General features: G+C 46.6%; 2 protein-coding genes across 3 annotated transcripts in view; one reads left to right on the forward strand and one right to left on the reverse strand.

The window, feature by feature from the left end:
- WDR4 (WD repeat domain 4) overlaps window positions 1-4,610 on the reverse strand; it is a 33,277-nt gene extending 28,667 nt beyond the window's left edge. Inside the window, exon 1 of the mRNA XM_070795463.1 lies at window positions 4,472-4,610. The gene's annotated coding sequence lies outside the window, so the exon portion shown is untranslated. The remainder of the gene's footprint in view (window positions 1-4,471) is intronic.
- Window positions 4,611-4,710: 100 nt separating this feature from the next.
- On the forward strand, window positions 4,711-16,168 carry NDUFV3 (NADH:ubiquinone oxidoreductase subunit V3). Of its 2 annotated transcripts, XM_019963096.2 has the most exons (4): window positions 4,711-4,904; window positions 6,734-6,854; window positions 12,349-13,446; window positions 15,583-16,168. In XM_019963096.2, the coding sequence occupies exons 1-4, from the start codon at window positions 4,857-4,859 to the stop codon at window positions 15,741-15,743; spliced, it is 1,428 nt and encodes a 475-aa protein (XP_019818655.2). In that variant the 5' UTR covers window positions 4,711-4,856; the 3' UTR covers window positions 15,744-16,168. The 2 variants fall into 2 exon arrangements, with proteins under 2 accessions (XP_019818655.2, XP_019818664.1); XM_019963105.2 differs by lacking the exon at window positions 12,349-13,446.
- Window positions 16,169-20,116: the final 3,948 nt, after the last annotated feature.

Consider the following 20,116-nt stretch of genomic DNA (forward strand, 5'->3'; position numbering starts at 1 on the left):
AAAGAAAGAACAAATGCTGTTGACGATGTGGACAAAAGGGAACCCCTGTACACTGTTGGTGGGAACATAATAAACTGGCACAGTTTCTCAAAGAATAAAAAGCAGAACTGTCACAGGACCCAGCCATCCCACTTCTGCAAATAAACCCAAAGGAAATGAAATCACTGTGTTGAAGAAATGACTGCATCCTCCTACTCAATGCAGCATTATTTACAATAATCTTCCCCTGTGACTCAGATGGAAATGAGTCTGCCCGCAATGTGGGAGACCCGGGTTCGATCCCTGGGTCGGGAAGATCCCCTGGAAGAGGAAATGGCAACCCACTCCAGTATTCTTGCCTGGAGAATTCCATGGGCAGAGGAGCCTGGTATTGCAAGGCCTAGGGTTGCAAAGAGTCGGACTCTGAGCTTGCATGCACTTTAACTTCAACTTTTCTTATTTTCTTTTCTCTTTATATAAAAGCTTTTCAATTTACTTTTCCTGTTTGCTGAGCAGCCTGCTTTTTAAAAATTCTTTTACTAAAAAGAAAATTATCAGACTTCCCTGGTGTTAACAGTGGATAAGAATATGCCTGCCAATGCAGAGGACACAGGATCGATCCCTGGTACAGGGGGATTCCACATGCTGCAGAGCAACCAAGGCCACGTGCCGTTACTACTGAGCCTGCGCTCCAGAGCCCACGAGCCACAACTACCGAGCCCACAAGCCGCAGCTCCTGAAGCCTGTGTGCCTCGAGCCTGTGCTCTGCAACAAAGGAAACCACTGCAAAGAGAGGCCCCCACACACAACCAGAGAGTAACCCCCACTTTCTACAACAAGAGAAAGCCCACGCGCAGCAACGAAGACCCAGCAGAACCAAAAAATAAATAAAATAAGAAAATTATCTTACTTAGTAAGGCGTATTATGTGTGATCATTGTAAACAATAGTTTCAAATGACAGTTATTATAAACACACTACTATATATAAAACAGATAAGCAACAAGGACCTACTGTGTAACACAGGGAACTATATTCAATATTTTGTATTAACCTGTACGGGAAAAGCATCTGAAAAAGAATATACCTATATTATCATAATGTACATACATATTAAGCTGAATCACTTTGCTGCATACCTGAAACTAACACAACACTGTAAATCAAGTCTACTCCAATCAAAGTAAATAAATAAGAAAAACTACACAGCTACTGAAAGCTTTTTCAAAATAATCTTCATCTGAGACACATAATTCAATTGTATTTATTTACATAGGATAATGCATATTTCCTTTACCATAATGGAAAAGAATATTTTTAAAAGAACATATATATATATCTGAATCACTTTGCTGTATAATGGGAACTAACACCATTGTAAATCAACTACACTTCAATTTAAAAAATTATATTTCCTTTGGGGCTTACCAAGCATCTATGTCTAAACTCAGAATGCAGAGTGAGGTCATGCATGCAGAAGGTGTGATAGCTGAGTGTTTTTATTTTCCTCTTTGGCCCAAACACCTTTTTGAGTTCAGGATCCATCACTAGTCCAAGTGATGTTCCAGTTATTTAGTTTATCTTAAGAAGTTTTAAAACAAAACAAAACTGCAGTTGATGAGTTGGGGTCATCAGCCGAAGTGGAGGTACGTTGAGGGTAACCATGGGAGGAAGTGACCCAGTGATTAGGGGGTGGGGTGGGCATGTTGATGGTTTTTAAGATGGGTGGGTGGGATTTCTAGTAGTTTAGAAATGAATGTATGTGATTAATTAAGGAATATTGACAAACACAATTTTTGAGGTTTTGCCTAAAAATGCTGGGTCAGCACTTGCTAGAGCTTCAGGCAGAGGTGACTGGTGCCTGCAGAAAGACTCTGGGTAGAGAATTAACAATTGAGCAAGAGCCCCCACTGTCAGCAAAATCTAGTCTACAGTTTTCCAGCTGACCTTTAAATAGGATATAATCCCATCTTCACAAATCCCTGTGAAACCACTGGTGCTTTCTCTGGCTTCCGCTTGATTTTTCTATTTGCCTCTTGCACTCGATCCTGCGGTTTCTGTTCCTTTTGGCCAAATGTAGCAGCCTCCTCACTTGATTGCAGCAGCTTCCAATGAGGCCCTGCTGTCCCCAGGCTTAGGCACTGGTGCCCACTACAAATCGTCACTTGACATCGACCTCTACACAGATAAAGTCACGGGCCACAATACCCGCTGAAAGTAGTTCAGGGTGCAGATCAGGAATAAGGCACTCTGTGCTCCAGGAAAAACTGGCAGAACAGGCCTTCGGGTAGGTAGATATTTTCAGGAGAAGAATTTATGAGCCCAATTCTTCCATCTCCTTGTATCTAGAAAAGTGCTAGAATCATTAACAGTGACATCTGCCCCTAGCAGCGAGCCTCTGCTGAAATGTGTGCTTGAACTCCCTTCACTAAAATCATATGTAACACTGACCTCCCCCCACCTCTTCGGAGCACTTCCTCAGTTATCTGAGAGGCTGTCTCCCAGGCTACACTCATTTTCCCCAAATAAAGTTTAACTCCCAACTCTCATGTTGTACATTTTCATTTTCCAGTCAGCACTGATCTTACACACAGTTGCTATAGTCACCTTCACACACATAATCATATCACTTTTTTGAAAAACCATCAAGATGCACCCCCCAACTCACTGGGTCACTTCCTCGCACGGTTATCCTCAAAGTACCACCTCCTCAAGCCACTCTGGCTGATGACCCCACCTCGTTAACTGCAGGAGGTCTTTTTGCTTTCTTTGTTATTGAGTCTTAGGACTCCAGCAAGATGCCTGCTGTTGTCCTGTCCAACTCTTTTGCAACCCCACGGACTGTAGCCAGCCAGGCCCTCTGTCATGGGATTCTCCAGGCAAGAATACTGGACTAGGTTGCCATTTCCCAACCCAGGGACTGAACCCAGGTCTTCTGAGTCTCCTGCATTGGCAGGTGGATTCTTTACCACTAAGCCACTTGGAAACCAAGCCAGATGTCTACCCCAATGCTGGTGAGAGAGAACCGAGGTCTCCGGATCCCAAGAATGAAGGTGATGAGGACTTTCCAATTTCAGACCCTGTGGTTTATCACCTTCAGTATTTGGGTGGCCATTCACTTCTCCAGGGGATTTTCTGGACCCAGGAATCGAACCCAGTCTCCTGCACTGCAGGCAGATTTTTTTTACCATCTGAGCCACTAGATTGAGGGCAAAAGGAGAAGCAGGTGGCAGAGGATGAGACGGTTAGATAGTATCACTGACAGTGGACATGCATTTGAGCAAACTTTCAGAGATAGTGAAGGACAGTGAAGCCTGGAGTGCTGCAGTCCATGGGGTCACAAAGAGTCGGACACAACTTAGTGACCAAAAAACAACAAAAAGGAGTCAAAGTAATTAAGGTGAGCTTGATCAATGAAGGCAGGTTAAAAGCAGAACGTTCAGCAAACTGTTCCTTGAGCTACCTTTTGGGGGGGGGGCACACCCACAACATGTGGGATCTAAGTTCTCTGACCAAGGATGGAACTTGCTTGCACCCCCTGCATTGGAAGGGCACAGTCCTAACCACTGGACAGCCAAGGAAGTCCCTCCTTTAGCTGCTACTCTGAAAAGCTCAAGAATCTTGTTAGTCACCAGTTTCTGTTAATCCTATGTGGTTGCTTTTTTTTTTAACCAAATGGGGCAGGATTTCCTGGTGGACCTGTTTTACCCATTTATCTTGCCACCCGAATGAGTCTCCAGCCTTAGCCAAGTGGAGGGCCTCTTCTGGTGGAGCTGAGGTAGGGGTCCGCTCCTCTTGAACGGGATACTTCCAGTGACCAGGCATGCCGCAGAGACACGTGAAGGCACGATCGACAGGGTGAGAAGGAGGTCAATAACTAACTACCCCTACCCAACTTGAGAGGTTCCCTGGTGGCTCAGAGGTTAAAGTGTCTGCCTGCAATGGGGGAGACCTGTGTTCGATCCCTGGGTCGGGAAGATCCCCTGGAGAAGGAAATGGCAACCCATGGACGGAGGAGCCTCGTGACCTACAGTCCACGGGGGTCGCAAAGAGTCGGACACGACTGAGCGGCTTCACTTTCACCTTTCACCCAGGTTTATGCCTAAGAGGGGAGGGTTGGAAGGGGAGAGTGTTTGCCCCGCAGGCTGCTGCTGCTGCTAAGTCGCTTCAGTCGTGTCCAACTCTGCGCGACCCCACAGACGGCAGCCCACCAGGCTCTGCTGCCGCTGGGATTCTCCAGGCAAGAACACTGGAGTGGGTTGCCATTTCCCTCACCAATGCATGAAAGTGAAAAGTGAAAGTGAAGTCGCTCAGTCGTGTCCGACTCTTAGCGACCCCATGGACTGCAGCCTACCAGGCTCCTCCGTCCATGGGATTTTCCAGGCAAGAGTACTGGAGTGGGGTGCCATTGCCTTCTCCGCCCCGCAGGCTATAAACAGGTAAACTAATGCTTGCATTTCTCGTCCCCTCGGCTCTGGAACTACAGTGCTCACAGGTCAAAGAGTGTCCACGATCCAACCTGATGCTGCCCTGCAGGGTGACCACACCTGTCTGAGGACAGGAAGTGACACCCACAATGACCACTTTGGCGTCCCAGCACCCATCTCGAAGCGCGGTCGCGGTCAGCGGAAATCCTCCGCCAGTGATTGGCGGCTCCTCGGCGGAGCGTGCCCTCGAGCTGCTCCGCGGGGAACCTGGAGGCGGCGTTGGTGCGCGCGCAGCAGCCATTGTCGCACCCCCGCCCCTTCCCTGCCTGTGATTGGCGCCTTCATACGAAGGGGCGGGCCCTCAGGCGGCGTTGCTGGTACCGCGTCGCGTCAGTCTGGTGCGACCTCTGCCCGCCGGGAGGGTCGTCCTGTCTGCGCCCGAGTCACAGCCATGGCGGCCTCGCTTCTGCTGCGGCAAGGACGAGCCGGGGCGCTGAAGGTAAAGAGGGGCCAGACCGGCGGCCGGAAGCTCGCGGAGCGCCGGGAGACCGTGGAGGGCGGGGCAAGGGCTGCGGCCCTGGCGGTCACCTCCAGCCGTCCGGGGATGCCGCTGACTCCGCTTCCGGAGTCGGGGGTTGGGACTGGGGTGGGGGTTCGGGAACCTGGCCAGGGGGGATCAGGAGCCAGGCCTGGGAGCGACGAGGGTCCCGGCGACCCCGGCCACCGTCCCCTCTGGACCCCGATCCCCAGGAGCCTCCGGTGTGCGGCCAGGCCACGGACAGGTGTAGAGGCCGCAGGTGTCCCGCGCGGAGCCCTTCCAGAAGCCTTGAGGACAGTGTCACTAACTGTTATTTAACCCTAGAGGAAATGAGGAAACTTTCAAGAACCTGGTTGACCTGGTAACTAGGCAGTCACTAAGAAGCCAGCTTAGGTTACCTCATCTGTGAAATGAAAAGGAGAAAGAACTTTCTCCATCTGGACAAAGCTAAGTCCACTTCACTGTATTTAAAATTAAAAATGACTCTTATGACAAAAGCAATAACTATTGTAATCGTCGCAAAATACAGATGATGGAGGGGGCATCTGTTGTGAGAGAGGCCGCTATTTCCCTTTTCATATCTTGGCCCAGTTCATTTTTCAAGCTTTCGTGTATACATATACACAGTGTCAGACTATTTTCGGGGACTCCAAAATCACTGCAGATGGTGACTGCAGCCATGAAATTAAAACGCTTACTCCTTGGAAGGAAAGTTGTGACCAACCTAGACAGCATATTAAAAAACAGAGACATTACTTTGTCAACAAAGGTCCGTCTAGTCAAGGCTATGGTTTTTCCAGTAGTCATGTATGGATGTGAGAGTTGGACTATAAAGAAAGCTGAGCGCCGAAGAATTGATGCTTTTGAACTGTGGTGTTGGAGAAGGCTCTTGAGAGTCCCTTGTACTGCAAGGAGATCCAACCAGTCCATTCTAAAGGACATCAGTCCTGGGTGTTCATTGGAAGGACTGATGCTGAAGCTGAAGCTCCAATCCTTTGGCCACCTGATGCGAAGAGCTGACTCATTGAAAAAGACCCTGATGCTGGGAAAGATTGAAGGCAGGAGGAGAAGGGGACGACAGAGGATGAGATGGTTGCATGGCATCACTGACTCAATGGACATGGGTTTAGGTAGACTCCGGGAGTTGGTGATGGACAGGGAGCCCTGGCGTGCTGTCGTTCATGGGGTCTCAAAGAGTCAGACATGATTGACCGACTGAAGTGAACTGAACTGATGTCATAACCAGAAAAAGCAAAGGCTCACCTTCATGTGGGTACTGTAGGTGCCTGTGTTCTGTGTCCAGCACATAGTAGGCTTAGTATATACTGAGTGAATGAACACTCTGTGACGTGTTCACTTACAGTATATGGTAGACAGTTTTGAAGCAACTATTTTTCATCTTCAGTAGCATTTTTAATGGCTAGATTGTGCTTCTGCTTTATATTCTAAACACAGGAAGACATTTTATGAAAAGAATAAAGTATTTTGTATATTGAAGGGTATTTGGAGACTACAAAAAATTCTGCTTAGGAGAAAGTCAATTTGGAAGAAATACTCGAATGTTAGTAGTGACTGTCCTTGAACTCAGGTGTTTTTTGCTCGCAGTTTTTTTGTATTTTCCAAACTTTCCATAATATATGTAGATGCTGAAAATTATAATAACCGTTAGAAATATGCCATATGAATTCACAGCATTTATATGTCATAATAATACATAGTATTCATGCCGTAATAGAGGTTATAAATGCTGTTACTCTAAAATTTCTGTTGTTGTGCCATTCTTTTGTCAGACTGTGCTTCTGGAAGCAGGCGTGTTTCGAGGAGTTGCTCCTGCAGTTTCTCTCTCTGCAGAATCAGGAAAGAATGAAAAGGGATTACCACCGAACCCCAAGAAGCAGAGCCCACCAAAGAGTAAGGTTTTCATGGTCGTCATAAGTGAGAGAGAAGGCAGAGTGAATAAGTCAGCTTCCTAGGCATTAGAAAGAATTTTCTAGCTACATAATTTGATGCTTCATTTTTAAAGAGTGTCTAGATTACAATCAGACAGAAGATGTGTGACTAGTTTTAGACCAAACACGGCAGTAACATCATAGTCTTTGACTGAGTGTGTAGCCCTGAACTGGTTCTCTGTATTTTCTAAACGTCAGACTCCACGGGTAGCAGTGGGATGCAGAGTATGCAGGCTTTGTGGTATTTGATGGCCGTGCTCACGTGCTCCTGTGGGGTGGCTGTGACCCCCAGCCTGTTTTTCCTCCCTGACTGACTTTTTTCCGTGTCTCTGAAAGTCGTCAGTGGTCTCCCAGGCTTTGCTTGGTCATAGCCAGGGACTGCAGGCATCTTTTTATGACTATGGAAAGGGAGTTAGGAGTAGGCTCCAATTCCATCAAGACGCCCTTAACGAAGTGTGCTTATCTGCTTGTAGCCCTTTCCGTAGCCATTTTGACTTTACCGCCAGTTTTGACTGTGTCCCCGAATCCAGTGCAGTGCGTGCTCATGGGGGGCAATAGGAAGTGAAGCGTTGTTGTTGTTCGGTTACTCAGTCGAGTCCGACTCTCTGCGACCCCATGGACTGCAGCATACCAGGCTTCCCTGTCCTCCTCTGTCTCCTGGAGTTTGCTCAAACACCTCCACTGAGTCAGTGATGCCATCCAACCATCTCATCGTCTGCCACCCCCTTCTCCTCCTGCCCTCAGTCTTTCCCAGCATCAGGGTCTTTTCCAGTGAGTCGGCTCTTCACATCAGGTGGCCAAAATACTGGCGCTTCAACTTCAGCATCAGTCCTTCCAATGAATAGTCAGGGTTGAGTTCCCTCAGGATTGACTGGTTTGATCCTTGCTATCCAGGGGACTATTTAAGAGGCCCATTGCGTTTAGTCTTAAGTGATGAAACCTCAGTTAACTCTTAGTATACATATACAATGTACAGTCTCTTTGTAAATCTTTGACTATGTGGGGTTTAGAATGATAGTTTGAGTTTGTCTTATTTTCATCAAAATATTATTTCCTTAGTTTGAGTGTTTGAAAGTGTGTAGATGCTATTGTCCCCTCTTCATCTGCACACAAAAACACAGGTAGGTTATAAAATATTGGCGTGTTGTTGAGAGAGCCTTCAGCTGCCTTTCACATGCCAGCCATCTTGGCTAAGGACACATACCCTCCCTCTGTGTCTGCGTGCTCATCTACTGGAGGCCCAAATTCAACAGGAAGATTGTTGTTTGCTGTCTTGCACCTGCCACGTTTTTAAAGCCCATGTTCTTTTTCAATTTTCATCTACACATTTTAAAATATCCATCTTAAACGTAGGGCTTCCCTGGTGGCTCAGTGGTAAAGAATCGGCCTGCAATGCAGGAAATGCGGGTTTGACTGTGGAGTCAATCCCTGGGTCAGGAAGGCCCCCTGGAGACAGAAATGGCAGCCCACTCCAGTATTCTTGCCTGGGAATCCCATGGACAGAGGAGCCTGGCGGGCCACAGTCCATGGGGCCAAGAGTTGGATGTGACTTAGCGACTACACAGCAACAGTCTTCAACATGAAGCCTCTTTTCCCCACAGATCCCCTTTTGTAGAAATGTACTTCTGTATGTGAATAGAAATGGAATGCTTCATCTTGTGATGGTTTTGGGTGCAGTTGTGAGAAAGGCATACCGAGCTGGGGGTTGGCCTTGGGCTCACGTAGCTCCTGCCTCTGGCCACGGCAAGCGCTGCAGGCCTCTGAGTCCCTCCGTGCTGAGTAGGGTCAGCGGGCCAGTCTTGCTAGGTCAGTGTGAGACTGATGACCTGTGTGATGTGTGTGTGCGGTCAGGTGGGAGGACAGCTTTTGGAGCTGTGCTGTCTTTAATGCTCTTTACACTTGTATTTCAGAACTTAAAAAGTAATTCCAATCCCTGCATGAAGGAAAAGAAATGCTGCTTCTAAGTCAGCGTGTGCAGTCCTCAGTCTTTCTCCTGAGGTGTCAGGGATCGGTGACTCGAGATACGGAAGGGCCTTGGCCCACCAGAGGCACATGGCTAGGTCGAAGCCTGTACACTGGGCCAGCTTTGGAAACTCGTGCGGGGCTTGCTGCGGTGCTGACGGCGTCCTGAGCGCTCAGCCTTGGGGTCACGTCTAGTCCAGGGTCTGTGTCCAGGGTAAACACACCCTGCTCTCTCTCACCTGGGACACCAGCCCTTCGGAGCACAGGCTTCCTTCCTGGGAGAGCAGCCAGCATGGTGGACACAGACATCAGAACCTGGGGTCTGCCCGTGGATGCTCCCATGCATAACCACCGGGCTCGCCAGCTTCAATGTTCTGGTAAATTCCATCTCTAGGCTGAATTTGGCAACAACAGTAATAGACCATCAACTGAATAACTCCTGTGTCACCTTTTAAAGAATCTGTTGAGAAGCCAAAGTTAATTCCCTGCTTCAAGTCCCTATTTCAGTCTGAAAAGGGAGGAATCTGGAAGTGGGGATTTGGTATGCTTAATTCTGACCAGCATTGCTGGTGCTGTTTAAGTGCTCCATGTGTTCCTCCTGGTCTTCAGCCCTGTGAATAGGCACTACCAACATCCCCGTGTTATAGATGAGAAAGTGGCGGGGAGAGACTCCTGAGCCACCGAGGGTCACACCGTGTCAGTAGTGGAGCCTGATTTGAGCCCCAGCAGGAAGATCCCCGGTCTGTATTTATAAGCAGTATGTTGTCTTGCCTGTGGAAAAAAATCAATTCTTGTGTATTCATTAAAGCCAAAAAAAAAAGCCCTTTACTATTTTCTTTAATAGTAAAAATCATGTGAAAAGAAGTTTTCGTTACCATATAACAAAAAACTGTTTCGCATCCTGTTGAAATGTACCTTTGTTTCTGAAATTAGTTTTGTGACCCACTGACAAGATGTGGAGCGGCTCATCTCGTCTGTTTGGAACACCTGAGTCACCTTCGTTTTCAGTTAGGGTGCTACGAAAAAGTTGAAAGTCGAGCCCTCCCCTGTTGTTCAATGAGAAAAGATACTGAGGAGATTCAAGTGGAGAGGAGACGCAGAAGCCGTAGGAGAGTGCTGTCTCTGCGCTGTGACTTGTGTCTGCAGACCTTTATTTATTGGGGCTGTGACAGTCTCTGAGGATTAGAACCTGTCCCTGAAAGTCCACCTCTCGTGCTGGGAGGAGTGGCTCTGGGACTGGTCTTATTTTAGGTGCTTTGTGTCTTGCATATTTGTCTTTCAAGGAAAGTCACACTCAAACAAGAACACAGTCAGAGTATGCAGGTATCCACCTCTAGAAACGCAAGAGGTTCATGAAAACGAGCAGGTAAAGTCATGCTTATGTTCAGAGTGAGCCCACTGTTCTGCACACACGGCTCTGTCTCCAGGCGCCAGGATCCCACACTGCTGAGAGCAGACGTGGTGTCCCCGCCGGCACTGGACAGGGGTCACTGGTGGCAGCTGTAGTCATCGAAGCAGGCTTCCCTCCTAGTCACAGAGGATGCTGGGCCTGCGCTGCAGAGGGTCGGATGAAAGGCAGCTGTGTTACTGTGGTTTAGGCTATTGGCCTGTCTATGGGGTTCTGCCAGTAACTAAGCCTGAATAGAAGATATTTTAAAGCATTCTTATTTAATATGGTAGACTAAAGTTTCCTTTTTCAAACAAAATAAACTATTTCATCTGAGATTTTCTTTTTTGCTTTCAATAGGTGATAAGTCTAATGTTTTAATAACTTACTTACATTAAAAAAAATCTTCATAATAAATTTTGAAAGAGTGAGGTATTATAATTAGTAGCCTATCTAAAATAAGCCTCATTAGAAGTTAATTTTTCACACTTGGAAAATGCATGCTCAGCATAAAAGTGGATCAGTGATAGAGGTGAGCAGGCTAGCAGGGTTTGGAGGCCAGTGTATGTTACACATGCCTTGTCAGAGCCTTTGTGTTGTTTCAGGTATGGTTTAGAAAGACAGAATGAGAGAGTTCGAGTGCATGTACATGCATTTACCTTGATTTTATGTTTAATGTGATCCTGGGGCTCTGTGCTTGTTCTGTTCCTGCAGTCAGAATGCAGATTCTGGGATGGTGCATGGCTGCAGATTCAGACAGGGCATGGAGGGGTTTAAACTCACCCGTGGCTCTGGCTGTTCAGTCGTATCCTCTTACACTCCCCATTGACTTCTCTCTGGCCCATTTCTGATTATTTCTCAGTTTTCTTTGATCATTTTCTGTCATTGTGATGTATATATATGCATATACGTATGTATGTATATATGTGTGTGTATGTGTATATATGTGTGTCTGTGTGTATGTATATATACGTATATATATAGTCTGTGTATGTGTGTGTGTGTGTATATATAGTCCCTGATCTCAGAAAACAATTAAGAGATTTTTTTTGGATACCAGTAAAATGGTAAAGTTAGAAATACATTTTTTTCCACTTTAAAGAAGTGGTATACTTTTTAGTATAAAATAGTCTAGACTTGAAAAATAAATGCATTTAGAGTTTGCTCATCTGTGATATATTTTTTTTAATTTTGCTTTAGACTTGAAAAGTAATTTTAATTTGTAAAAACTTGTTCTGTATTTTTCTTCTTATCTGTATGGTTAAAAAAGATTTATCACCAGAGACAATTGAGTGAAAATAGAACTAATGAATGTTCTGTGGGGTTTCGTTTTCTCTCCTAGCTGACTCTACAACATCTAAGACTTACAGTACCACTTACTGTAACAGTTTAAGACTCACTGTTTCTAATGACACATCTGACACTAAGTTATTTTAGACTTTTTTGGTCTTGAAACAGTTTTGCTTGGCAGAAGAAACCCCTGAAGCACGTGATTTTGTAGGACTCTTGTTCCTCTCAGGGCACCTTCGTTTGACTTTGGGGATCCCCTGCCTCCCATCCCCCACTCTTAAACTCATGCATGTGCTTCCCCAGACCCAAACCAGACTCTCTTCTCTACTTTTGCTTTGTTCTTTTGTTTAAAAGGTCAAGTTCATGCAATATGGGTCATTTTTAAAATATTTGAGAGGCATCAATGTCTTTAGGGATTTGAGAAATCAGGCATTTCTAAAACTTCATCATCTGAAAATATCTTTATAATTTATCTTAAATTGAGATGAAATAGTAGTTTAAAAAATAATTATCAGGAAGCTCTCACTGTGAAAAATGGAGATAAGATTGTTACTACTTCTATTGTTAAAAAAAAATCCCATCTTAAAAAAATCTTCAGCTATCAAGAAAGACATCTGCGATTTTTTTTTTAAATTGTTCTTCTGTGTGGCTTGGCTTTCCCTTAAAAGTAGGTTTCCATGGAGCAGTTCATAAGATGATGATGTTGAAGATACTGTCAGTAACAAGGTGATATGTAATGAAATGTCTGTGACCTTGATGAATTCACACTGTTTTACTCAATATTAAAAATAATATTCCTCTTTATGCCATTTCCTAGATGTAGTGGAACCAAAGGAGAGGGGCCAGCAGCTCGCCCCCCCAACAGCAGATGCGGTGTCCAAAACCTTATCTGCACCCACTTCCTCCCCATCAGTTGTGAGCCAAAGCAGGACGCTAGCGAGCCCTAACCCCGATGCCAGTGTGCTGCACACAGACCAAGGGCTTCCGAAGCTTTTGTCAAGAAAGACTTTGGTAGAGTTTCCTCAGAAAGTCGTGTCTCCATTCAGAAAACAGGGTTCAGATTCAGAAGCAGCCCAGTGGGGCAGGAGAGGGACGGATGATTCTTCTTCATCTTCATCTTCATCCAGCTCCTCTGATTCAGAGTCTGACGAGGAGGGCGACCGCTCAGGAGCAGGTCCTCAGGTGAAGAGCAAACGCAGGGGAGGGTCTCCCGTAGCAGAGGCCTCACGTTCCTCTGCAGATAGAACCCCCAAAACTGAGATATCAGCCAAAGAAAAGACAGTGTCGCAGCAGCCACACCTGGACCTCACCCCTGCAGGGAGGCCCCGCAAGGCAGAGAAAAAAGGGGCCTCCAGTCAGCACCCGGAGGACAGAAAGGGCACCAAACCCAAAACCGCAGTGCCCAAGTCACAAGCCACGGAGGAGTCTATGAAGCAAAATGTAAAGGAGAAACAATCGCAGAAGATATCTAGATCAAACAAAATAGACAAAGAAAGCCAAAAGCCACTTGAAGTTAAAAAAGTCTTGTCTGACCGTACACCGTGGGGATTGTCCACACATCCTGCTGGCGGTCTGGCGCCCACCCCATCAACAGGAACCAGAGCCGGGGGGCAGCCTCCAGCCCCTCCTCCTGAGGCCAGAGGGAGCCTTTTGGAGAAACAAGTACCAGAAGCAGATGGGGAGCTGGCTCTTCCCCTGTTCAAAACAGAAAAATTGGAAAAGCAGGCAGCAGAAGGAATCTTAAAGGCTGAGGAAGAGATTTTGGAAGATCAGCTGCCCATGCAAAATTTGAAGCCAGCCCCTGTTCAGAATAAAGATGTTCTGGACGAAAAGCCCGCAGTCCTGAAGCTTGAGGAAAAGGGCGGGATCGTGGAGGACCCGGCCGCTCAAGTGGAAGGCCAGGACCACGCACAGGGTACACCTTGCCTTGGGGTTCAGCGCTCTTTCTGTCCTTTGGGTGGGGAGGTCAGGCTCTGAAGAACGGTGCGATGAAAAGAAGTGTCGAGCTCCATCAGGTTCCCCAGTAGGCCTGTGGCCTGTAGCACCGTCTCAGATAAGCTGGGGGGTATATGTTAATTATGGGTAGAAATTCCTGAAACATTTCAGATTTATTTCACAATGAAAAAGTTTGCCCTTGGCGCTTCTGAGTGTTTCTTAACCGGTAGAACAGGCAGTTGAACATCTTCATTCTTAACTTTGGAGGGTGTTGAACCTGCAGGACACCTCATTGAGTGAGGCGTGGTGGGAAGGTTCTGTTAAACTCCCCAGGTGAGCTGAACAGGGCTTTGTGTTTAGCATCTTTATGCCTAAGGGAAAAAAAAGCTCACTTTAGGGATTGAAGCTGGACCTTAAGGCAGCCCTGAACTACCAGAGTCTAGTTTACCCTGGACGTGTCCTCTGATACACCTGGAGAGCACAGCAGGCTGCTTTGTTTTTCTGTACTGAGTTTTTATGAAGGGCTTTTTTGCTCCCCTCAATTTTTAAGGGAAACTGTTTATTCCTCTTATTTTACCACTTTCTTATGCATCGAACTTCATAAAATACAGTGTGCTTTAGGGGGACCACAGCAAAATGGGAAAGCAGGTGTCCAGTCTCAGGATCTGGCTCTTGAAATGCACCCATCGCTAACAGAGCCCTCTTCTTCCTGTCTGTCAGGCTAGTGTACGTTACCTGTAACTTGTGTCGCCTCACTCTGTTACACTATTGTGTGTTTCTTCCTCCCCTTCCTCCCTCTTTCATGGACACACGAAGCTGCAGTCAGCGCCTGCCAGCCTCCTCCTGACCCCAAAAACTGCTTTCCTGCTGCTGCTGTAGTCACTCTGCTCTAGACTTGCCAAACCTTCAGGGTAACACAGAATTGGGAGTTTTCAGATTGCAGATCTTTTTGAAAACAATTTGACTAATTTTTGATGATTGTGTTATTTTTCCAACATTCTCTTTGCCCTTTGGAGGCTGAAGACGCTGCCCGGAGTGCAGCTGACTTTCAGGGCAGTGTCTGCAGGGGGTGAGCTGTAGCTCACCCAACCCAGCCACCGGGCTCCTGTCCTGCCGGGGGGTTCGATTCCCTCTGTCAGCCCCCCCCCCCCACACACACACGGACTGTGAGGACTCATCTGCCTGAGCTGTCCCCACGAGAAGAGACGGGAAAGAGATCAGTTCTCTAAATAAGACATCGTTTGTTTTAACACGACTAAGAAAATGAAAAACATTTTGGTATGAAAATGAGAACTTTGGTGTGAATTCAAATAGTGGGAAACTGCAGTTACTCTTGCAGCATGAGTAGCAGTGAACGGCGTCTGGAGAACAGTAGTTTCAGGCCCGTGAGACCCCGTCCAGCGTCAGCCATCACCCATACCCGCTCCCTAGTGCCATCCTCATGTCTCAGGGCACATCACAGGGAAGTAGGGTGTCTTTTGCTTCATCCACACACATGGTATTAAGATCAGCAATTGTGTAGGTGTGTGGGTTCTAATTCTTCTTTCTTCCACATAGAGAGAGAAGGCTAAGTACTTTTTAGTCTGAATCTAAAGTTTACCAACAACTTCTTTTTGAAGAAGTTAAACAACAAAAGTTCCACATCTCATTTCCAGTTCCCCTTAACTGTGTTATCATTAAAAACAATGGACTTTATCTGATTTTCTTGTATTTGGAGACTTAGAAGTCTCACTTAGTTGCCACTTAAAAATTTTTCTTCTGTGAATGTTTTATTGCTGTTAGATTTTAATGGATCTGCTTTTTTCCTGCATCTTTAAATGACCTGCACATCCTTCCATAACTTCATGGCATTTTCAAAATTCTGAGAAGTCCAGGGTCTACACAAAGATGGAAAAGCATTATAAAAGCTATTCCACCTCCTACATGCTTAGTGTAAATTTTCATCGAGTTTCTTTATTTTGCTTTTGAAGATACTGTTGCTTTCTGGGCTTTTCTAAGTAGACAGTGTATTTATTACATGTGGGATTTATGAAGAGTGCTTGGTGTGTGAGAGAGAGAGAGAGAGCTGACCCATTCAGAAGCTCCCCACTTACACCGTGTTGTGTTTTCCCCGCAGAGCCTGTGTCGGCTGCTCCCACAGAGCCGTTTGACAACACCACCTACAAGAACCTTCAGCATCATGACTACAGCACATACACCTTCTTAGACCTAAACCTGGACCTCTCCAAGTTCAGGATGCCCCAGCCCTCTTCAGGACGGGAGTCCCCCCGCCACTGAGAGCCCAGTTTAAAGATTACCCTTGCTGTGTCTGTCTGCATTCTTGCCTGCAGTCCTCTCGGCGGTCACAAGACCCAGCGTGTAGAATCCTAGCGAGTAGTGAATTAGCAGCACCCCTCTGATGGTTCAGTCTCCATGTGTTTAGAGACATCTGCTGCGGGGATTTCTCTCTAACGATAGAGTATGGCTCAGTGGACAGATCCATGCAATTAGAGAATCGGAGGTGCCTTCCGTCTGTGTGGTTCCACTGTGCTGAGCCCCGGTCAGCTTGGTGTTCTCTGGTTCACCAGTGTGGAGTCGATGAGTGTAGTGGGCCTTCTGATAAGACCTAGTTCTTGATGAATCAGATATAGGAGTTGTCTACATTGTAACTAACTACTGCACTGCAGAGAAATTATAATAAATTATGGCATTTTATGATCAGACGGATCTGAATTCTTTTGTTCCGTTGGATTAGGTATGTGATGTAGACTTGGGGAGTTGCAGAGCGGTGGGATTACAGACAGGCGAAAGTGGTACACGAGGTCCAGCAGCTTTGTTCTGGGTGGCCCGGCAAAATAAGCTTATTTATCCACGGGGGGTTTCTGGGATGGCCCAGTGATTTCCCATCCCTCAGGGTAACATTACCCAGGCCAGGGGGCGTGCAAGTGGGAGCAGGCTCTGTGTGTCCCTCGGTGTCTGTCCCTCTGTGTGTCCCCAGGCCCCGTGGGGACTCTGAGAAGTAACAGATCCAGCTGAGATCGTTGCTGAGAAAAGAGGCTGTGTCCGCCTGCCTGGGCCATGCGTCCCCCTGCAGCAGAACGCCTGTCCCCACACCGGGACGTTTCCTGGTTTGCCTGTTCTCATCCTTCCTTGCTTGCTTCTGTGCCCAAGCTTGTGGCCTTAGTTCATTTCAGTTCTGGTTCTTGGCCTCTAGTCAGTTTACAACAAATAGTACAGTGTGTTATAACTTCTGACTCACATTTTTATAATCCTGCTTTTCTTAAAATGAGTCCAAGTAAGGATACCGAGACTGAAAACATGGGGTTGAAAAGCTAGTATTGTGATGATCTGTCTCAGATTTCATTACCGCCCCGGAGGCTTAACGACTCAACAAAGTTCTCTAATCACATTTTTCATTATAAGAGTACTAAGACCCATTACCAAAAGAAAGCAAATGGAACGTAGATTACCTGAAATCTCTGCTCACCTGACCATGGTTAACACAGAACAGGTTTCCCAGTGCTGCGACCACATGATGTACATACAGCTTTCTATCCTGGGTGGTTTTGTTTTTTTTTCATTTAACAGCTTTTTACACTGTGGCCCGTGGAGCTCCTGTGATGTGTGGAGGCGTGTGAAGGGCTGTGGTCTCTGATGCCAGAGTGCACTTCCCTGGGCTGTTAGTACCACAGAGAGTTGTGAAAGGTTGCTGCTGAGCCATGAAAGACACTGGGATTCTTGGCCTCCAGAGGAGAGAAATTCAATCCGGGACCAGTGACGAGGCTTGATGGCTCAGCGTTTTTGTGTAATAAAGTTTTATTAAAATATAAAAGAGATATAGAGAAAGCTTCTGACATAGACATCAGAAGGGGCAGAAAGAGTGCCCTCCTGCTGGTTTTCAGCAAGAAGCTATATACCTATCAGCAGGCTGCTGATTGGAGAAAGGAAATGACTCAAAACTCGGAGTGGCACCAGGCCCCTCACCCACAACCTGCATTTCGAGATAACACTGGTACAAGGTGAGTCATCCCAGGCCATAAAACAATTGACGTGAATCTTGAAGAAAGGCAAATTTCCAAGCAAGTACATAGTCTCATTAATACAGCCTAAGAACATTTCCATGAGTAAAACATACTGGTTTGTTGAGCCATTGTCGGTTCTGAGTCTTAGGTTCTGAAGAAAGACAGTCTAAGGTAAATACAGAGTTCATTAACATAACTTAAGAAAAACATTTCCATAAGAAAAATGCACTGGTTAGCTCAAAGTTTGAGAAAAGTTCTGGTGGAACCGGTTGTCATCATGGCAATAGAATTTTAAAAGAAACCTTTTAACTTTGTATACAGAAGGAAAAAAAAGTCTGACACTTGCAGTCTATTGCCTGCACTTGGGGATGCATAGCCTTCCCGCCTGTTACCCTCTCAGTTGTAGTTCTGTTTGCATCAAAACAAGTCTGGATATATTTCAATCTGCATAATGTTTCCCCCTGGCTCTAACCCTCTGGAAAGTCTCAGGAGCCACAATAAAGAGCACCAGGCACAGCTCTGCATTCGGACCCCAGAACCTCCATCTGGGCGCTATGGCCACAGCTACCCACTGAGCGCAGCTCTCTGAGTTTGTGTAATTTCCCATGTTCTCTTTTTAAAAAGAGTGCTGCCAGAACGTCTGTGTGCATGTAACTCACTCTGTATTTTCTGTTTTCTGAAGAGGAATTTCCAGAAACTGAGCTAATGAATCACAAGTGATTCACGAACATGTGTATTGCTTTCATTTCTGTGAGATTTTTAAGTTGGCTTAATACGTTTGAGTTCAATAAGGTTTACCTCTTTTTTGTGGTTTTCATGTCATGTCGCCTGAACACTGGCATCTTCCTGGACGCTGATTCTCTTAAACCTGTTAGGACACACACCCCGGGACTGCGGGAGCCTGTACAGAGTCCTTCTCACTGTGGGTTCAGGCTCTGATGCTCACTGGCAGCTGGTTAATAACAGAAACCCAGCAGATTGTCGTGTGGCTTTCCTGATCCTGCTTCCAAGCGTGGGCTCTGTGTTTCGATGGTTTCTGTTCTCCTCCAACCCAAGGTTGTTGGGAGTGGCTAGCCCCCAGCGCTGTCTGACCATGGTCCTGTACCTTGGGTGTAGAATGCAGTCAAAGGCTTGTAAAATGACTGCTAACACGGCAGTGCACTACAGCCTGCAGGAAGGCTTTGTGAGGTAGAAAGCACGCAAACCAAATCGCTCTTAAACCTTATGGGGAGCACGCGAAGAGTTTTTCCGTAAATGGGCCAGATAGTAAATATTTTCGACTTTGCCACGTACCATCAGTGTGGCTGTCATTTTTCTTCAACTCTTTGAAGATGTTAAAAAACAAACCATTCTTGGTGTGGGCCTTACAAAAAGAGGCAGAGAGCGGGTTTGTCTGAGAGCCACAGTTTTAAGTTTTAACACCCCAGTGTTATGGGGCAGCCACAGGCCATTTAATTCAGTGAAGGGTGGGCTAAACTAGTTTGCTTCGGGTGCTTGGCACCCGGTTCTTCTGCCTTCTCCCCTTGCCTCCTTCCCTCTGCCCTCCTGTGGGCTTTCTTCTAGAAGGGATCTGAAACAAAGACCAAGAGGTAAAACATTTAACAGCCAAAGTGACGCTCCTTTGGGAGTAACTTCCACGCTGGGAGTCTGACGTCCAAGAACAAGGTGCCAGCTGATCCAGTGCCTGGGGAGAGCCACCCTTCTGGCTTGCACACAAGCTCCCTTGTCCTGTGTCCTCTCGTGGCAGAGAGTTGGAGAGCAAGCTTCCTGGTATCTCTTTACAGAAGGACTCTAATCCCCTCTTGGGAGCACCACCCTCATGGCCCCTCTAACCCTAATTCCTTCCCAGAAGGCCCCACCTCCAGATACCTCCACATGGGGTCAGGGCTTCAACATATGAACCTGGGGATACAGACATCCAGTCCATATAACAGGCTCTGTCCTGCAGGAGAAGAAATGAGATACCTGGTTTTACTCTAAAAAAAAATAGAAAAACTGGTAATGTGTTTGAAATATTCTGACAAAAATTAGGGGAAGAGCTGAGCTGCAGAGATGAGAAAGAACAGGAAAATGTTGATTGCTGAGGCTGGATGATGGGTACCGACAAGTTCACTATTCTGTTCTCCACAATTTAAGTCCCTGGGAACTTTCACTTTTACAAATCCTACTAGTTACGTGGATAGTAAAATTGAAAAGGGAGACATTGAGGCAGAGAAGAGACAGGTCACGGCAGAGCCTCCAGGCAGAGGGGTGGTGTCCTGCTCTCCAGCCCAGCGCCTCTCAGTGGGATGGCCAGGTGACTCTGGGAGACCTTGATGACCACAACCAGCTGGCACCCTGAAGGACCCAGTCCAGTGGTTTGTGAACGTAGCTATCTGTAGTCTGCAGTGTACACTCATAAATAACCCAGTCCCCTAAGTGTGGGTGAGTGCATGTTTTCTTCAGGCTTAGAAGCGTTAAGAAGCATGTTGTGGACTTCCCTGGTGGTCCGGTGATTAGGACTCTGCACTCCTAGTGCAGAGGGCATGGGTTCCTTCCGTGCTCAGCGACCTGAGATCTCGTACGCCACAGGGTGTGGCCCCCTCCCCCAGAAAAAAAACCCAAATTAATAAACTTCATGATTTTTTTTTTTAAAAAGAAGCAAGTTGC

Source organism: Bos indicus, chromosome 1 (genome assembly GCF_029378745.1).
Source record: "Bos indicus isolate NIAB-ARS_2022 breed Sahiwal x Tharparkar chromosome 1, NIAB-ARS_B.indTharparkar_mat_pri_1.0, whole genome shotgun sequence".
NCBI lineage: Eukaryota > Metazoa > Chordata > Mammalia > Artiodactyla > Bovidae > Bos > Bos indicus.